The 20,592-nt window shown below is 34.7% G+C and overlaps 1 protein-coding gene across 3 annotated transcripts in view; it reads left to right on the top strand.

Moving 5' to 3' along the window:
• Positions 1-20,592, top strand: part of LOC114054268 (double-stranded RNA-binding protein Staufen homolog 2-like) — a 405,344-nt gene that overhangs the window by 39,082 nt on the left and 345,670 nt on the right. For 2 of the 3 annotated variants that reach the window (XM_027877456.1, XM_027877457.1), the window contains exons 2-4: positions 3,142-3,347; positions 4,496-4,626; positions 19,879-20,038. In XM_027877456.1, coding sequence (XP_027733257.1) covers positions 3,164-3,347; positions 4,496-4,626; positions 19,879-20,038 — 475 coding nt within the window. In that variant the 5' untranslated portion in view covers positions 3,142-3,163. Of the gene's footprint in view, positions 1-3,141; positions 3,348-4,495; positions 4,627-19,878; positions 20,039-20,592 lie in introns of those variants that run through there. The other variant, XM_027877458.1, reaches the window with a different exon arrangement.

Genomic DNA, 20,592 nt, shown 5'->3' with positions numbered 1-20,592 from the left:
TCGTAGTTTCATTGAGCTACACAAGCTCCTCCGCTATGACAAAGCAGTGATCCAGGGAGAGTTTTAAGTCAATACTTTGCTCCTAAGAGTAGTTTTCTTTAAATTGCTTTGATGCAACACTATTCCCACAAGTTTTCCTTTCCACCCTTAGACTTCTTTCTGATTTGTCAACCCTTTCCCCAGTATTGCGTTTTTTGCTTAAATTATTGATTTATTCTTTCTTTTATTTATTTAGTTATCTAATTTCTTTGCTTGGTTCTCTGCATTAATTCCTTTCCCTTCCTGTAAATTTTATTCTCTGGTTCATAGTCCTTATTTATTCCTTATTTATCTTTTTGTGATTCTCGTGATGTTTAAACTTTTGAAGTACTGATTTTGAGCTGTTTTCGAATCAATTTCTATTTTGTTATTGCCATCACAGATTTTGCTTTTTTTTAGATCATTCATTTTTTTCTGTTGTGCCTCATCTTAGAAGCATTAATTCATTAGGCATTGTGGACTTCAGTTTCCTCATCTGTAAAATGAGTGGGTTGGATAAGGTCCTTTCAGCTCCAAATCCATAATCTTATGGTTTTTTTCTTGGCTTAAGTGCACAAAATCATCATCTAGAGTTTTACTGGCAATGAAATGGTATGTTTTGGTATAATGGATATATATTTTTTGCCTTTGTGTCATGCCATAAACTTCACAGATGCAAGATACCCCAGTATATAAAGTACTGCACAAAAGGCCCAACTCCTGTGTTTGGCTAAACCTTTTTGCCTAAAAATTTTTAGGATAGATAAGGATATCTCCCCCCACCCCCCTGTGTAAACAGGTTTCTGGTATACTCTTTTCATGAGATGATTTCAAGTGGAAATCATATACGTACATGATTTTATTTTTCATATATGATTATATAGATGCACACATACATATTATATGTAGGTATGCATGTACACACATATATATATGTATGTGTATGTTTTATGTTAATAATATATGTGTAGGGGCCTAGACCTGGGATTTCATTAGTATAGGAACTTCTAGGGGAGGAAATTCCTTCTTCCAATGCTACAATGACACAAGATGGCACCTTTACTATCATGCTACAAGTTTTAGAAAGGGATTAAAAAAATTAAATCCTGGCCACCTCCCTTCCCCCCATTATCAAGAATTTATTTCTTCTTTCTCCTCTCTCCCACTGAAATGAAAGAAAAACAAAACCCTTGTAGCAAATATATATGGTCAGGCATAACAAATTCTCACATTATCCAGGCCCTCAAAATGTATTTACCATTCTGCATATTTATTTAGGAAGGGGTTCTTAACCTTGTTTGTGTCGTGGGCCCCTTTGGCAATCTTGTGAAGCCAATGGACTTTACATCAGAATAATGTTTTTAAATACATTTTAAATACACTTAAATACATAAAGCAAAGTATATATGATTACCAAGGACACCAGTTATGTTGAAATAACAATTATTAAAAAAAAAAGTTGCCTAGAGTACTTGGAGGTTAAGGGATTTAACCTCAGGGTCATACAGCCAGTATGTGTCAGAGACAGTACTTGAACTTAGATCTTCCTGGCTTTGAGGTTATTCAATATGTCCTGTTGCCTTTCAATATAAACATATTATTCATTATTCCTAATATATGTATTTTATTTCTGGAAGGAGATTAAAAAGTGTAATACAGGGTCCAAAAGCTTGTTAGGACTTATATTCAAATACCTCTTACTTGATAAACTCTCTCCTGCTCAACAAATTCTTTCATGCTTTATCAGCTTTCCCCTACTCATTAAACTCCAGTGGCTCCCTATTGGTTTTAGGATAAAATGTAAACTCCTCTGTTTGCCTTTTAAAGCCCTTCACAACTTGGCCTTGGCACATTTTTCCTGTCTCTTCAGGTATTACTCTTTCTGAGTTCTTTTGTCCTGCCCACATGGCCTTCTTTCGGTTCCTCATATGTGACTCTTAATCTCTTCTCTCTTTACCTTTGCACTGGCTGTTTCCCATACCTAGAGCATGCTCCCTCTTTACTTCTCCGTCATGGAATTTCTCTTCTTTCAAAACTCAGGTGCAAAACCACCTTCTCCATCAGGGGTTCTTAACCTTTTTGTGTGTCATGAACCCCACCTTTAGCAGTATGGTGAAGCCCTTCTCAGAATGTTTTTAAGTTCATAAAATAAAATCAATTGTATTTCAATATAGTTATCACAATGTGGAATAAAACAGAAACAAAAACCCAGTTCACTGACCTCAGGTTAAAAAACCTCTGTGCTACATTGACATGATTTTAGAGTTGCTTGATCATAATTTTTAATTGATGTAATGGCTACTAATACTTCAGTGTATATTGTAATTCAGTAATGCTAATACTGAAGTTTTCCTTTGACTACACTATGCCAAATTTGTAAGCAAGGAAATTCTCTTGGGTGGACATATTTAAAGAAATCATTAAGCAAAACCTTTTAAAGATTTATTTTTTTAATATGAATAATTATTCCCTAATTTGTCTGTTTTGTAAGTATAGATTTTTGTTTTCAAGCTTTATTAAAAAGTGAATTGCCTATACATCTTGCATATATATATATACTCTGTTGCACTCCCCACCTATAACCAGAACTTTGTTTCAGAACCAAAATATCCAAGTGGAATAGTGTTGTTTCTCAAAAGTAGATAGTCAAAAGGAAGATGAATATGAACATATTTATTTTTGTTTTTAAGAGAGAAAGCAAGTGAGCTTAAGATAACATTTGTCCTTGCAATATTTTTATGTGCTATACATCTTTTTGCATGAAAGGTAAATATTTAGCATAGTAGAACTATAAATGTTGCACAGTAGTTCTGGCAATGCAATTATGATATGATGTAAGATTGGGGAATCTTCTGATAAATTTTAATTTTTTTCCTTTTAAAATTTCTTATTTCACTGTAATTGTGGATAACCAAGTAACTTATACCATTTAATTAACCCTGGTCAACCATTTAATTAACATTGTAACTCCATAATGACTAGTAATTTTGTCATTGATGACTGCTGCAGTAAGTATGCAAGGTTCAAAATTTGTTTCTAACATTGAGTCATTTTGTACTTTCCTTATCTCACCAATTTTCTGAAATAAAAGAATAACTTGCCAAATATTTGTTTTTATTGCAGTGATAGACAGTGGCAAGTTAAAATGCAGACTTCGGTAAACTTCACTGAATGTACCCTCTCTTCTACGGTGCTATCCCCATCTTTAACATCTCCAAGTTCTCTGAGTCTGCAAGGCACCATGAATGGTTCAATTCCAGAGTTAGCTGTCAATTGTAATAATCATATCATCGGTCTGTTGGATTCTGGTCCTTCTAAGAAGTTACCTGGTAAGGTTGTAATTTTCTGATAAAATGGTTCATTATCATGATTTTGGTCAATTCATTATATCCAATTCATTTGGGCCTGGAAAAGAATGATGCTAAAGGTTATAGAAAAATAACTGCCTAGTTTAGCCTGACCACAGAAAGTTTTAAAGTGACTAATGTTCTTAGATGAAGCCATTTTATTCCTTTTTACATCCTATTCTGTATCTATTCTGAGTATTTCCTAAAAAGGGGAGTTTAACTGAGCATTAAGTAAGCCAAGTTATATTTTTCATTTTTTATAAATTTTTTGTATCAGCTGGCAGTGATTAATGCTGCTGCTTCTTTTTTTTACCCTAATGAATACACTGGTTTAGTATCATGGATAAAAAACAAATTAAGAAGTTCTTATATTTATAAATTTATATAGATGATGACAGGAAAATGCAGGATAAACTATATTAACAGGGTGTAGAAAATGAAATAGTTCTCAACATGCTAAGAAAAATTGAAAGTAAATGGAGGAGGAAAAAAGGTAGAAGAAGTTAATAATAGTACAAATAGGGAAGTAGAAGAATGACATGTTATGGGAAGAGAATTAGGAAGGGATTTGGAAGACCTTGTTCCTTGTCCTCCCTCTCTACTAACTTGTGTAAAATGGAAATCCCTTTACTCCTTGTGGGGCCTCATTGGATTAGATTGCTAAACCTCTTCTTCATCTCACATTCTCTGATTCAGAATTATGTTAAGAAGCTAATAAGGAAATAAAAATATTTAATTAAACTTCTACTTGGAAGTTAAATTATTTGACCTTTGAACCAACAATTTTTTTTTAGTTAATGAAATTTTAAATTATGTAACAGATTTTATAAATCTGCTGCCATATATAGCATTATTAGTTATTGAGGAGAGGGAAAAGTTTTTTGTTTTTATTTGATAGTTATTTTGTGAATGATAAATTACTTCTGTTGCATGTAATGGAAAAGGCAAAAAAAAGATTTTCAGAGTTACATAAATTTTACTCAATAATTTATACAGGTGTATGGTTTTGGTAAGATTAATAATCTGCAAAATGTTTTTTAAAAATACATTTTTTTTCATTTTTGCAAAGTTTTATGAAGTTGTGAAGAAGGTGTTTCTCCACCAAAACTTTACAGATTCTTTATTTACAGCTCCTCTCCAAGATAACATGGCAAACCCCAAAGAGAAAACTCCAATGTGTCTGGTAAATGAGTTAGCCCGTTTCAATAGAGTTCAACCCCAGTATAAGCTTCTGAATGAAAGAGGGCCTGCTCATGCCAAGGTAAGGTTACAATTTTAGGTTGTGAGCCATACCTTATGTTCTGAACAGGTTATTTTATGGTCTGGCAAGCTGCTTAATAAAATAAATCAAATATGTAGTCTTAGATTTGTCTTTTTCCATTTTTTGGCTTTTTTTTTAATGGGGAAGGGCTAGAAGTGTGGGGGCTGAAGTCATTGTTTCTGTGTTGAGGTAATATACAATTAAAGGTAGATTGAATTGAAACAGATTTTCCTTCTTTAATTCCCACCCGTCATCCTCATTTTTTTGTCCATAATACCTAGATCTAAAAAGGGCAAACCCATCTAGTACTCATGAGCCAAGATATATTAATGAGCCAGACTTTTCTCTTCATTCTAGAAACTATCTGAAATTGAGTCTTTCCTCTAGAAATTGCGATTATCAACCTTATCCAGTATGATTTTTATTTCTAAAATTCATCTAATTCACATTATGTTGGGTATGTTAGTATTGAAGCCAAATGATTTATTATTATCTATGTGTTAATTTTTAATATTTATTTTTCCAAGGAAGAAATTTAGAACATGTAAGTTATTCTTACAGTATATACCCACAATAGTGTCTTATATTTTCACTTAAAAAATCTTAATACATTGGCAAAACTACAAATTTAAAAATATAAATGTTAAACTATATTACTTACATGTTAATTTTTGGAGTCAATCATCTACTCTTGGAAATTTGAGATTATGATGGCATAGTTACACTTTAGGATTAGCCCTGAAGTCAGCAATTTTCTAGGATTTGATTATGAGGAATATGGATTATCTATTCTCTTTACTTCCCTTTCTTCTTCTTGTGCTTTAATCTTTTGTTACTTAATTGTTTACCAGCAGCTCTTTCTAAATGTGGTTCAGGTAAGGAAAAGAATAAAACTAAAATTTGTCATTTTTAAACTCACTATCAGTTGTTTAAAGAGATTTAATGAACAAGAAGATGAAATATGTGGAGGATTTTATTTATAGTCACTCTTCCCTCATTTAGTCTAAATAAATTGATAATTGCAGCTATAGGTAAAGAAAACCTGCTAATGAGTAAATATTAATGGAAAAAAGAGACCAACACCTCTTCACACTATATTATTTAAATTCTGGCATTGCTATTTACTAGCATTACTTGCTTCTCTGACCCTACTTTTTTTTAATCTGTAATTCATGGGGATTGGAAATAATTTCCAAGTCTCCTTTTACCTCTGTTAGTTCATGAATCTTTAAAAGAAAATCATTTTTACAAAAAATCTGGATCAGATTTACAATGTTATATACCCTCTTAAGTAGATTTAAAAGCAAATTAATAAACAATAAAATATGTTATTTGCAGCTCATATGTTTTTATAACAGTTTGTTCGTTATTCAGTATGGTTTTTAGCTACCATGGACAATAGAATTTGAAGAAGAAATTTTTTTTGATAACTTAATTTTTGGCCTTTTCATTAGCCTATAATTATATGCTTCTATTAATTTATTGTGGGCTCTGTAACTTACTCTACTATTCTAATAACATTCTGCTATTGTTTTATAATATGTAGTATGTAACTCTCTGAGATTATTATCATTCAAGCAGTCCCAGAGTCCCAGATTATCCTTATTTTACAGATGAGGAAATTAAGACTTAGAAAAGAAGAGTGACCAGCATGCCCAAGATTAAGTGGCAGCATTAAGACTTGCATGAAGTTCCCTTGACCCTTAGATGTGCTTTCTAGCGTACTAGGCTGCCTCACTTTTAGACTTTTAGACTGATATTTTGGTAGTGGGACTTCAGGAATTTTAAGTTTTAGATGTTGTAAATCCTGAGTATGCTTTTCATTGTTTCTTGGCCCAATTATTGTAGGTTAAAGTTGAAAACTTACTCTTTTTTTTCTTCCATTTTTGTATTCTACACTATACCAAAAAAAAAGAGTATTTCCATATCTAAAATAGAAGAGGAAAAATGATTGTATGTGAAACTATGCTTTTAAAACATATCTAACAACTTCCATGTTACTTTCAAAGCTGTCCTGTTTTTCTGTGTTTTCTTTTCTACCTCTTTCTGTTCTGTTCTGTGCATTCTTTTAAATAGTTCAATTAACTTCTTTTCCTCTTTTATGTTTTTTATGGGGGTGGGTTGCTTAAGGGGCAATCCTATTACTGATCCCACTCTCTTCGCTAGTGCTTGGGTGACTGGGAGAAGGGTTGTACCCTTGACAGTGATAGGGAAGTTCAAAATGTGGGAGGATTTGGAAAAAGAATGATATAAAATGATCCTCTTACAAAGGACCCTAAGAAAAATTGGTTAGATAGGTAGGAAAACTAGGAGAAAGCAGTGTAACAAAAACTTGGCATGGAGAAGATAGCTAGGAGGAAGGGTTGGTCAGCAGTATCCTGTGGCACAGAGAGATCAAGAAGGATGAGGGTTAAGAAAAGGTTATCGAGTTTAGTAATTATGAAATTGTTGGTGACCTTGGAGAGGGCAATTTGATTTGAGTGGTGGGATTGCCAAATTCAAGGAGTTGAGAAGTATATTGCAAGGGATGTGAGGAAGTGGCAGTAACAAGTGTAGGTAGCTTTTCCTGGAAGTTTGTCTGTAAAAGGGAGGAGACATATAGAACAATATATTAAGGGAATGTGGGGTCAAATGAAAGTTTAGGTTGGAGGAGACCCAGGAGGAGACCAAGCATCTTTGAGAAAGTTTTAGTGGACCATACTGGCATCCAGATTTCCTTTTTTTGTTCTTTTCTTTTTGTTTCTTTGCTAGGCAATGTGTTTAAGTGATTTGCCCGGGGTCACATAGCTAGTAAATGTCAAGTGTCTGAGACCGGATTTGAACTCAGGTCCTCCTGACTCCAGGGCCAGTGCTCTATCCACTATGCCACTTAGCTGCCCCTCCCCCCAGATTCACTTTGAACAAAATCCTTACGTTTAGCTAGATATTGTTTAGAGCAGAGGTTTCAAATATACAACTGCATTTGGCCCACAACACTTTGGAGTGCAGCAGATTGAATGTATGAAAATATAATAGAGAAATATTTAACAAAAATACAATAAAATATAGATAATATCATATTTTAAAACTAAGTTCATATGCAGTCCTCAGGGATCCTTATGTACATTTTAGTGGCTTCCCCTTCTACTTTGGTTTAACACCATTGCCATGGAGTTTCAGGGAGACAGAAAGCCTGGAAGAGGCCTTGTAACCAACTGTAGCCATTATTATGCATGTTTTGGGCACAGTCTGTTCCATCAGATTTGTAGCTCTTCAACTGAATGTCTGTGAAGGGTAAGGACTAGAATATTAGCCAATTCATGAATTAGGTTTCTTTTTGTTATTTTGAAAGATAATTGTTTGCTTATGTCAGACTTTATTGCTTTATTAAGAATATAAAATATAAAATATATGAAAGTATTGACCAAGCCTGACTCCCCATTCTTGACTTAAACAAAAAAGAGGGAGGAATTAGAAAGTATGTGACGGACAAAAATAAGGAAAAAAGGCTAAAACCACCATAGATCTGGAAGAAAATTCAATTAAAAACCTAGAGCACAATCAACTAAATCAACAAGGAAGATACAAAGATTAGTAGGGAAAATGAGAAAGAAGATATCTAAAAGGTTAGAAACATGTCTAAATAAATATTCCACACAAAGCATATTCAACCAGCACCTCATGAAACATAGAACCCTGGAGATTTCCGATAGAGCATGCAGTTTCAGCAAGATGTTTCCAGATGGCTCAAAGAGAGAAATTAGAATCTTGAGAGACGTTAGATGGGAACAAATGGCAGAATTTATGGCCTGCACAGCAGGAATAATTAGTAGAAAAAAACTTGACTTCATAGTGCCAAGTTGCTCCAGAAAAGCAAAAGGGGAGGAAAACAGATTGAGAATATACTGAAGTGAAGGACTATCTGGAAAAAGAGAAGCAAAAAATAACTTTAAAAGAAGACATGATGTCTATAAAATTAAAACGCATCGATCTTGAAGACAAGATGCATAGAGACACTTAAGGATAATGTCTACCAGAAGAACATGGAAAAAAAAGTAACCCCAAACTTGCCATAATGCAAGAAGTAAATAGAAGACACTTTCCAGAACTTCTAAATACATAAAATAAAGCACCAATTTAAAGAATCTACCTACAGGAATAGTTTTCAATTAATTAACATTTACTTTTTCTCCATTCCACCTTCTCCTAATTTAAAATAAAAAAAAACCTTTGTAATAAGCATGCATAGTTAAGCACAACAAGTTCCCAAATTGTTCATGTGTAGAAGTGTATGACTCATCCTGCATTGTGAACCCATCACCTTTCTCTCAGGATGTGGGTGACATTGATCATCATCAGTCTCCTGGAATTATGGTTGGTTCTTGCATTGATCAAAGATCTTAAATCTTTCAATGTTGTTTTTTACAATGTTGTTTTTGTATAAATCATATATGTATATACACACACTCATATATATACACATATACATGTACATACACACATACATACATACATGTCTCATTTTGTACTCTTGAGTCTTTCAGCTCTGTCTCAGGAGGTGGATAACATTTTTCGTAACAAGTCTTTTGAAATAGTGGTTGGTTATTACTCTGGTCAGAGTCCCTAAGTCTTTCAAAGTTGTTTGCCTTTGCAATATTGTTTTTGTATAAATTGTTCTCCTGGTTCTGTTCACTTTACCCTGTGTCAGTTTATACAAGTCTTGCCAGTTTTCTCTGAAACCATTTCCTTCATCATTTCAATAGTATGCTATAACATTTATATACATAATACAACTTGTTTAGCCATTCACCATTTGATGGGTAGATTCTTTTCCAATTCCTTGCCACAGGTTGTCTCAGCCTCTTCCCATACTGATGAACTTGCTTTTCATCAGTCTCAGTCCCTGCCTCAGGTAACTTCTGGAGGGATGGGACTGGCCCTAGCTGGATGTCAGTACCCTTTCATTAAGGCTTGGTGCTACAATGCCATCCTTCCTTCCCAACCCAGTTATCTCTGTTCCTTGGTTCTCTGCATGAGCTGAGTTACTTTTTTTTGCAGCTCAGGGGATAGGAGAATAGGTGTTATAGGCAGAATTTCTGTCACCTTGGGATTCCCTTACCTAGGGAATACCTCAGGTAGTTCCCCAGTTCCAGTTCCCCCTGTCCCTCCCACCCCCCCCATCCTTCACCTCATGAGTAGAGTTGAGGTTGTCTGCTGTTGCAATAGGATGCTGAGGGAAGAGTAGGGACAAGGTGTGCTAGCAAAGACTACAAAAGGAGTGAATTCCTGGAGTAGTTCCTAAAGAACAAGCCTGCGGTTTGGTTTGTTTGCCCAGCCTGTGCTTAAGGGATGTAGGGAGAGGTGGAGTGCTGAGTTAGCACACTAGGGAGTAGTATTATCCACTATTAATTTGTAAGTCTGTTACCTTGTTGAGTAATCTTTCTTGTTTTCTTATCCTGCGGGAACAGTTGTGATTGAAACTTTGGCTCATAATTCCTCTTTCAGGGGTTTTGAGAGTTATTGGGGACTGGAGAAAATGTTCTTCATCTTGTTGATTACACGACAACTGTGTCGTGTCTACTGATGCTAAATTTACAAATAAGTAGTTGCCTTAATATATTTAATGTCTAAAAAAGTTTGGGGTGAACAATTTAAGATAAATATGTATGCAATACATATTTCCCATCATTAGGGAATTATTTCCCATCAAAGGACTGTGTATAGATGAGAAACTATAATAATTTTGTACTTTCTCTCTCCATTCTTCTTTTAAGATTATTAATACACAGCAGAGTTACTTCTAGGCCTTTTATCTAAATAGATTCCCTCTATAACACCTGATGCTGATAGGGTTCAGAGGAGACACATATATCATTTCTCCATATTTAAACATAAAAATACATCCTTGTTTAGGCCCTTATGATTGTTTTTTCCTGTTTACCTTTTTTTTGTGTTTCTCTTAGCCCCTGTGTTTGAACTTCAGTTTCTTTGCAGCTCTGGTGTTTTCATCAGGAATACTTGAACATCCTGTATTTAATTAAAGGTCCATTTTTTCCCCCTTTAGGATTATAGTAAAAATTTCAGGATAATTTATTATTGGCTGTAAGTCTACATCTTTTGCCTTCTGGAATATTATGTCCTAAGTTATCCATTCCTTTATAGTGGTAGTTACTATGTGTGATTCTGACTATGGCTCTTTGGTACTTGAATTCTTTCTTTCTGACTGCTTGCCATATTTTTTATTTGACCTGAAAGCTCTGGTTATGGGGTATAATGTCCCCAGTAGTTTTTATTTTGGAGTTTCCTTCAGGACATGACGAGTGGATTCTTTGTTGTTTCTATTTTGACCTCTTATTCTAAAAGATCTGGGTAGTTTTCTTTAAATACTCTTGAAATATGATGTTTAAGTTCTTTTTTTGGTCATGGCTTTCAGGTAGCCCAATGATTCCTAATTTTTTTTTCTTCTTGAGTGATTTTCTAGCTCAGTTGTTTTTGGTATGAGGCAACTTATATTATCTTCTTTTTTTTTTAGTCTTTTGACTTTTTTAAGAAAATATTTCCTGTTTTCTGATAGAGTCATTGGCTTCTATTTGAGTTTTTCTAATTTTCATTGAGTTTTTTGCTTGAGCAAGGCTTTGTATCTCTTGTGCCAAGCTTTTACTTTCCTTTCCAATGATTTCTTCCATAGCTCTCTTTTTCCTATAGCATTCTCATTTCATTGACAAAATATTTTTTTAACTCTTGCATCATCTTTTCCAGGTATTCTATTTAAATTTATGCTCGAGCTGCATTTTTCTGTGGGGCTTTGCCTGTAAATATTTTGAGCCATTTTCTTCTTTTGCTTCTATAAGTCTTTAGCATCCTTGTCAACATAATAGCTTTTTATGGGGAGTTTATTTTTTGTTTGCTTATTCTTCCAGCCTGCTTTCTGACTTTGTATTTTGTTAGTTCCAGCAGGTATAAGCAAGTGTAAAGAAGTAGATGACACAGATGATACTACTAATAGCATGAAAGGGAAACTTTATTGTGAAATAGATATTCCTGAGAGAGGTAGTGTAGACCAGTGGTCTGAGTACAAGACAGGGCTAAGAACTTTAGACCTTGCTAGACTGGTTAGACTGGACTGTTGCTTTACATAATTTTGTGAAAATGCAGTATGGCTTTGGGTAACTCAAATTCTCAGTTTCCTTATTTGTAAAATGAGACTCATAATACCTATTCTATTAGGACATGATAAGTAGTGACTCATTCAAGTACTAAATATTATGTTGACTTTTAGTAGTATATATTTTCAGTAATTGCCTGAACAAGATCAGTGTGCCTCAATTTGGAATTTGTAAGCCAGCAAAATATTTTGTAGATCTGTCACATGATTCTTGTGAAGATTATTCTTAGGCAACATGGTTTTCGTTTATATGTATTTCTATTAAAGCTTAAAATGAGGGTAGAAGAGAAGTCAATAATAGTAAGTAATTTTTATGGCATTCTAAGGGTCTAAAATAATGCCATGTAACACATATTAAAGCCCCTATTACATGTGGAGCACTGGGTTAGACACTAGAGGAGATGCAAGGTTCAGCTAAGATTATAGGCTTTGTGCTTCCTTGGAACTTTGTTTAGTAGAGGAGTTAATAATGTAGATCAGGAATTCTTCACCTTTTTTTTTTTGGTATAATGGACTCCTCTGACAGTTTGGTGACTTCTAAGGACCCCTTCTCAGAGTGTTTTTAAATATATAAAACAAAATACATATAATTATGAAGGAAACCAATTATTGAAACATAATAGTGAGAGGATTAGATATCAGATGAATGACAAAGGAATGACAGAACACGTACACATATACACACATGCTCTTCCTAATCTCAAACTATATTATTAAGCGGGAGACATCTTGTCAATTGCCAATGTATAAATATATATAAGGTCAATTATTTCAATATATTGATAATATTTACTGATTTAAAAAATCTTCTCACTCTTTTTCTTTCTTTTTTTCTTTTAAAAATATTCTTTGTGAGATGGCTTTCAGACTAGCAGGACAATATTGGAACTACCACATTAAATTTCATGTATACTTAAAAAATCCAAGCTATGTACAGTAGAAATGCATGGCTTCATAGACAAGCCTCCTTTTTTGTTCTTCTTAGTATATGGAAATATATAGATGCTAGCTAGCTATTATATATGGAAATGCCCCATTCTTGTCAACTTCATAATTTAAAAAAATTATGATCAGGTCAAGGACCCAGTGGGGTAGTCAGCTGGCTTGTAGCAACCCTTACCAGTTCCTTTCTGTTTCCAAGATGCAGTTGTTCTGATTTTTTTTAAAGGGGGAAGAAAAGACTTCAAATTATGGACTGATTGACTGCTTTCAAATACTAAAATATTCAAATTGACCTGTGACCTACTGGATGTGTACCTGCTGGCAGTTTGCCCCTTTGATCATTTCCTCTCTCCCTAAATCCCACTGTCTTCTTACCTCTAAGCTGCTCCCTACTGCCATCAGATATACCCAGATGTCTTCCATCCTTAAAAAAAACCTTGGCATGATCCTGCTATCCCCTCAAGATATCTAATATCTCTCTTTCTATTCCAAACAAAGTCCTAGAAAAAGCTATTTGCTTCTCCAGCCCTTGTAATCTGGTTTTTATCCCCACCAGTGAATGGAAACTACTCTCTGCAAGGTCACCAATGATTTTATTGCTAAATTCCAATGGCCACTTTTCAGTCCTCTTCTTTCTTGATATTTCTTCAGCATTCAACACGGTTTACAAGCTCTCCTTTTTGATACTTTCTCCTCTGTGGATTTTCATGATACTGCTTTGTCATTGTTCTGTCTCCCTTTTTGTGTGACTGTTCTTAGCCTCTTGAAGAGTAATCATCCTGATCCTGACTCCTGTGCTGTGGTGTATCCTAAGGCTTGGGCCTGTCAGGGGCAGGCCTGACTTGGGCTGGTATCCTGTTCAAGTTCAATGTTAGAATGAAATGATGTATTCATAGATCATTCAGCAATTAACAGAAAGAGGCTTACTGAGCCATAGCATAGAAAGAATGTTGAGCAAGAATATTTTAGTGCTTAGCTTGGGTAGATGTGGCTCCCTTTGTTTTCATATGGATATGTGTCTTGTTGTCTGGGTAGGATATGATGATTTGCATTTTGGGGCTTCTGCCAACTCTAAAGGGTCCCCACCCCACATGGGTGGGCCTTTTTATGCCTTTAGGTGACCAGGAAGACAAGTCAGTAGGTCGAAGGCTACCAGAAAGTTGAGTCAAGGGAAGTACAGCTTGCACCATGTACCTCTTGGGCTAGTCTCAAATCCTAGATACAGCTTTGTTGCTTTTTATTAAAAAAAACTTGCCTAAACCATGTTTTAGGGAGAGAGGGAACCCTGATAGATAATTGATCCTATTATACTCTCCTTCTTGGGTTTTCATGATATTGATCTGTCATGGTTCTCTTTCTCCCTTTCTGACTGATCATTATTGTTCTCTTTTGCAGGTTCATCATCTATGTCCTGTCTCTGAGCCTGGCCTTCTCCTCTCTCTCTCTACATTCTCTCTTTTGGTGATCTCATCATCTCCTATGGATTCAGCTATCATCTCTACATGGCTTATTCCCAAAATTGTATTTCTAGTCCTTATCTTTCTCTTGAGCTCAATTTGTGCATTTTCAACTTTGTATTTGACATGATCACCTGGATATCTGATAGGCATCTCAAGCTCCATAAGTTCGAAAGAAATTCATTCTCTTTCTAAACCCACTCCTTCTTCTACCTTTCCTCCTTTTGTCAAGAGCACCACATTCTTCCAGTAGTCATCCTTGACTCTTCATTTTCCGTCATCCCCATATACAATTAATAGTCAAGTCTTATTGATTCAAGCTCTTTAATGTCTGTCTCCTATGTCCTTTTCTTTCTGTTCATAGCACAATTACCCTAGTATAGGTAGACCCTCTCCATTTTTCAAATAGACTATTATAATAGCTTTCTAATTGGTCAGAAAGACCAATTTTGCATTGTTTCTTCTTTCTCTACTCTCCGTGCAGTTGCCATGTCAGTGTTCTTTTTTTTTTATTAATTTATAATGATTTATCAACAATCACTTCCATATGCTTTTAAGTTTAAAATTTTTCTCCCCCTTTCTCCCCACCTCCCTCCCCAAGATAGCGCACAATCTGATATAGGCTATATGTATACATTCCTATTAAACATATTTTCACATTAATGATGTTGTAAGTAAGAATTAGAACCAATTGGAGGACCCACCAGAAATAGGAAACAAAACTCAATGGAAGAGAAAAAAATAACAATTCGGCTTCCATAGTTCTTTTTTTGGGTGTGGATAGCATTTTCCATCACAAGACCTCTGGAGATATCTTAGATCCTTGTATTGCCGGGAAGGGTTAAGTTTATCAATATTAGTCATCACACAATGTGGCTGTTATTGTGTACAACGTTCTCTTGGTTCTGCTCACTTCACTCAACATCAGACCATACAAGTCTTTCCAGGTTTTTCTGAAGTCAGTCTGTCCATCATTTCTTATAGCACAATAGTATTCCATCACATTCATACACCACAACTTGCTCAGCCATTCCCCAATGGATGGGCATCCTCTCAATTTCCAATTCTTTGCCACCACAAAAAGAGCTGCTATGAATATTTTTGTACATGTAGGTCCTTTTCCCGTTTGTGTGATCTCTTTGGGATATAGCCCTAGAAGTGCTATTGCTGGGTCAAAGGGTATGTACTTTTTTATAGCCCTTTGGGCATAGTTCCAAATTGCTCTCCAAAATGGTAGGATCATTTCACAACTCCACTAACAATGCATTAGTGTTCCAATTTTCCCATCTCCAACATTTATCATTTTCTTGTTTTGTCATGTTGGCCAATCTGATAGGTGTGATGTGGTACCTCAGAGTTGTTTTGATTTGCATTTTTCTAATCAATATTGATTTAGAGCATTTTTTCATATGACTATAGTTGACTTTAATTTCTTCATCTGAGAACTGCATGTGCATATCCTTTGACCATTTATCAATTGGGGAATGACTTGTATTCTTATAAGTTTGACTTAATTCTCTATATATTTTAGAAATGAGGCCCTTACCAGAGAGACTGGTTGTAAAAATTCTTTCCCAATTTTCTACCTTCCTTGTAATCTGAGTTGCATTGGCTTTGTTTGTGCAAAAACTTTCCAATTTAATGTAATCATAGTTATCCATTTTGCATTTCGTAATGTTCTCTATCTCCTGTTTGGTCATGATTTCTTTTGTTCTCCATAGATCTGGTAGGTAAACTATTCCTTGCTCTTCCAGTTTGCTTATAGTATCAGCCTTTATATCTAAATCATGAACCCATTTTGACTTTATTTTGGTATATGGTGTAAGATTTTGATCAATGCCTAGTTTCTGCCATACTCTTTTCCAGTTTTCCCAGCAGTTTTTTTCAAAGAGTGGGTTCTTATCCCAGAAGCTGGGGTCTTTGGGTTTATCAAATAATAGATTACTATAGTCATTGACTACTGTGTCTTGCATACTTAACCTATTCCATTGATCCACTGCTCTATTTCTTAGCCAGTACCAAGCAGTTTTGATGATTGCTGGTTTGTAGTACAATTTGAGATCTGGAATGGCTAGGCCACCTTCCCCTGCATTTCTTTTCATTAGTTCCCTTGATATTCTGGACCTTTTGTTCTTTCAAATGAATCTTGTTATTATTTTTTTCTAACTCCATAAAATAATTTTTTTGGTAGTTTGATTGGTATGGCACTGAATAAGTAAATTAGCTTAGGTAGAATCGTCATTTTTATCATATTAGCTCGGTTACCGATGAGCAACTGATGTTTTTCCAGTTATTTAGATCTGACTTTATTTGTGTGAAAAGTGTTTTGTGATTGTGTTCATATAGTTCCTGGGTTTGTTTTGGGAGGTAGACTCCTAAATATTTTATAATGTCTGCAGTAAGTTTAAATGGAATTTCTCTTTCTATCTCTTTCTGTTGGGCTTTGTTGGTAATATATAGAAATGCCAATGATTTATGTAGGTTTGTTTTATAGCCTGCAACTTTGCTAAAGTTGTTTATTATTTCAAGTAGTTTTTTACTTGATTCTCTAGGATTCTCTAAGTATATCATCATGTCATCTGCAAAGAGTGATAACTTTGTCTCTTCTTTGCCTATTCTAATACCTTCAATTTCTTTTTCTTCTCTTATTCCTAAAGCTAATGTTTCCAGTAAGATATTGAACAACAGTGGTGATAATGGACATCCTTGTTTCACCCCTGGATCTTATTGGAAATGCTTCTAGCTTGTCCCCATTACAAAATAATGTTTGCTGAAGGTTTTAGATAGATGTTATTTATTATTTTAAGGATGACTCCATTTATACTTATACTCTCTAGTGTTTTTAATAGGAATGGGTGTTGTATTTTGTCAAAAGCTTTTTCTGCATCTATTGAGATGATCATGTGGTTTCTGTTAGTTTTGGTGTTGATGTGATCAATTATGATAGTTTTCCTTATATTGAACCAGCCCTGCATTCCTAGTATAAATCCTACCTGGTCATAGTGTATTATTCGTGTGATAAGTTGCTGTAATCTATTTGCTAATATTTTATTTAAAATTTTTGCATCTGTATTTATTAGAGAATTCTTAAAGTACAGGTATGGTGAGGGAAATCACTTTCTCAAGAAACTTCAGTGGCTCCCCATTGCTCTTGGAATAAAGTACAAATTTGTCCAGTTAGCATTTAAAGCCCTTTATACTCTGACTTTAGTTTGGCTTTTTAGGTCATAAATGAATTTGGAGCTTATCTTTGTACACTATTTTTAGTGTTGGTTTAAGCCTAATTTCTGTTAGATTCCTGTCCAATTTCCCCAGCAGTTTTTGTCAAATAGTTAGTCCTTCCCCCAGGAGCTGGTATGAGTTTGTTGAACTCTAGGCCACTAGGTTCATTTGCTTCTGCACGTTGTGTACCTCATCTGTCAAACAGAACTCTCTTTTTTTGTTCCATTGTTTCATTTCATGTATTCTATACACCAGCCAAACAGGTGTACTTTCTGTTTCCTTTATGTGGCATTCTGTCTTCCACTTCCACGTGAAATTTTCCTTCTTTTCCCTAACTTTGCCAATCCAATAGGTATGAAGTGGAGCCTCAATTTCTCTAATGTAATTTAGTGATTTGGAGCATTTTTTCATGTGTATGTTGATAGCTTAGATTTCTTTCCTTGAGAACTGCCTGTTCATGTTCCTATCCTTTGACCATTTATCAACTGGGGAATGGTTTTTATTCTTACTAATTTCTAACAGTTCCTTCTATGTCTTGGAAATGAGACTTTTATCAGAACAACTTGCTACAAAGATTTTCTCCTGGCAACTGTTTCCCTTATAACAACTTAGCTGTGTTGCATTTGCAATATGAAAAAACTTTAAAATTTTTTTGCAATCAAAAGTTTCCATTTTATCCTTTATAGTCCTCTTTGTCCTTTGTTTAGTTATAAACCTTTCCCCTATACATAGATCTTAAAGGTAATTTCTTCCTAGTTCCTCTAACTTGTATATATATAATATGACTTTTTATTTCTAAGTCATGTATGTATTTGGAACTTAGCTTTTATTTGATATTTAGTATTGTTCTTAACCTCATTTCTGCTAGACTGCCATCCAATTTTCCTAGAAGTTTTTGTCAAATAGTGAGTCCTTCCCCAGGAGCTGGGATCTTTGGGTTTGTTGAACTTTAGGCTACTAGGTTCATTTGCTTCTGTACAGTATGCACCTCATCTGTTACACGGATTGAACTCTCTATTTTTGAACTATTGCTAAAGTGTTTTTGATGATTATTGCTTTCTGGTATAGTTTTAGATATGGTACTACTAGGTCTCTTTCCTGCCTACTTTTTTTTGTTATTTCCCTTGAGATGCTTCACTTTGTTCTTTAGGAGATGGCATTTTGCCATACCAAACAAAATGCTTTTTTATGATTTTCAAATAATAAATTCAGTGGGACCTTGTGTTCTCTGGATCTTTCAGTTAATTTTGATAATCTACTATAAAATATCACATATAAAATCCTTTCCTTCTGTATCAAGTATATATACTTAATGAATGTATGGATATTTCTCATAAATTTCTGTACAGACAGGAAAATAGGCATATGATTTAGTTGATTGATGGGTTTCTTGTGCACTTCTTTTTGGTTTTGGTATGGCCTGAGAGATTTTTTTTTTTAACACTTTGCTATTTTTCCCTCTTTTAGATGTCTTGAAAGTTGGTCCTTCAATGTTCTCAAAATTGTGTTGTCTCCAGCAGAGACCCCCTTCTATGTATCCTTGGTCTAGTATAGCTGTTTTCTTCATTGCTATTTCCATTTCCTGTATAAACACATTCAAGATGGTGAAATTAAGAATCCAAATATAGTAGCTCCACGTCCTTGATGGTGAAAATCATTTATAATAAAGATATTTGCAAACCATTTCTATCCGTTGTCAGTTTGCTGTCCTCTTTCCAGTTTCATCTTTATATCTGTCTGACCTCTTCCTCTTAGAGTTTGTGATAGAAAAGAGGAAGAAATTTAGGTCTTCTCTGATATGTGCCCCAGATTTTTAGGAGAACAGATTTACTTTGCCGTGTGTATTTCTATATGTGCTTTAGTGAAGATAATCTGAATGATATTAAAGAGATGTTTCTATTTTGTTACAAAATCATGTTCTATTTTTATTTGTTTTTTTCCTCAACTATACATCGGGGACCCTATCAATGCCAGCCTCAGCTGATATGGTAGAAGACAGAATTTGGTGTTTATCCCTTAGAGTTACTGCGGTGGATTGGAGTTCTAGAACCTTCTTTTGAAGGATACTGAATAGTTATGTAACCTAGTTGGAAGAAATTCACTTAATCTCTTTAAACTTCTCTGCTTTCTAGGATCATGGACTTAGGGTTGGTAGGGACCTTAGACATCATTGAGTCAAACCTCCTTATTTTACAGAAGAAGAATCTGAAGTCCAGAGAGGTTAAGGAACTTGCCTAGAGTCACACAGCTATTAAGTATCTGAGGCAGGATTAAAACCCAGGTTTTCCTGCCTCCAAGTCTGGCACTTTATCTACTATACTACATTCCTTATTTATACAATTTGTCAGATTGGACTAGATAATCTTTACAGTCCCTGCTAATGCTCAAATTCTATAATGCTATGTATTTATTTTTCAGACAGGTAACATTTCATACATACTTTCTTACTGGAAAGTTTTAATTAATTTTTTCAAATTTTTTTTGAAGATGTTCTCAGTGCAGCTAACTCTTGGAGAACAGACCTGGCAGTCCGAAGGGAGCAGTATAAAGAAAGCCCAACATGCTGCTGCCAACAAAGCCTTGAGGGAAACTACCCTTCCCAAACCGACTCCTCGACCCCCCAAAAACAATATTAATAGTAATCCAGGTAAACCAATGCTGAATTGTTTCCTTTTCTTGTGTTATATTTATGCCTTTTCCTTGTGTGCTTTTGGAAAGAAAGAAGAGCTTTGGTTGCATTGTAATAGACTAGTTCTGTAATCAACGAGGATTTTTAGAGTGATAAGTGGGAAACAACTGAGTTATGTCAGTTAAAGGTAAAAGTTTAATGGTGGATACTAAGGTTTAAAACAATTGCTTCAGCAGAGTGATATATTTGCCTTTCCAGGATTTTGTTTTAAAGAGTCAGCAAAAACCAGCGTATTCACACATTCACTTATTAATTTACTAGTTTACTCACCACTATTCTAGTATCATTTAGATTCAAAAAAAGGTGCAGTCTCTGACCTCAAAGAGTTTGCAATCTATTTCATCTTTCATAAACACACAGGTTCATTCACTTAAGTCACATAAATGCTTATTCACTTCTGTACTTTGCCCTAAGTGTGTTACGTAAAGGAGATTGAATGGGTTACCTGCTCAATTTTTCTGAGTCTTTTCTTCCATTTCCAAGTCTCACCTGGTTTGCCTGATCTATTTCCA

Source organism: Vombatus ursinus, unplaced genomic scaffold, assembly GCF_900497805.2.
Source record: "Vombatus ursinus unplaced genomic scaffold, bare-nosed wombat genome assembly UNPS02014812.1, whole genome shotgun sequence".
Classification (NCBI taxonomy): Eukaryota; Metazoa; Chordata; class Mammalia; order Diprotodontia; family Vombatidae; genus Vombatus; species Vombatus ursinus.
Note: the sequence above shows the minus strand (reverse complement) of the source record. Positions and strands in the feature narration are given on the sequence as shown.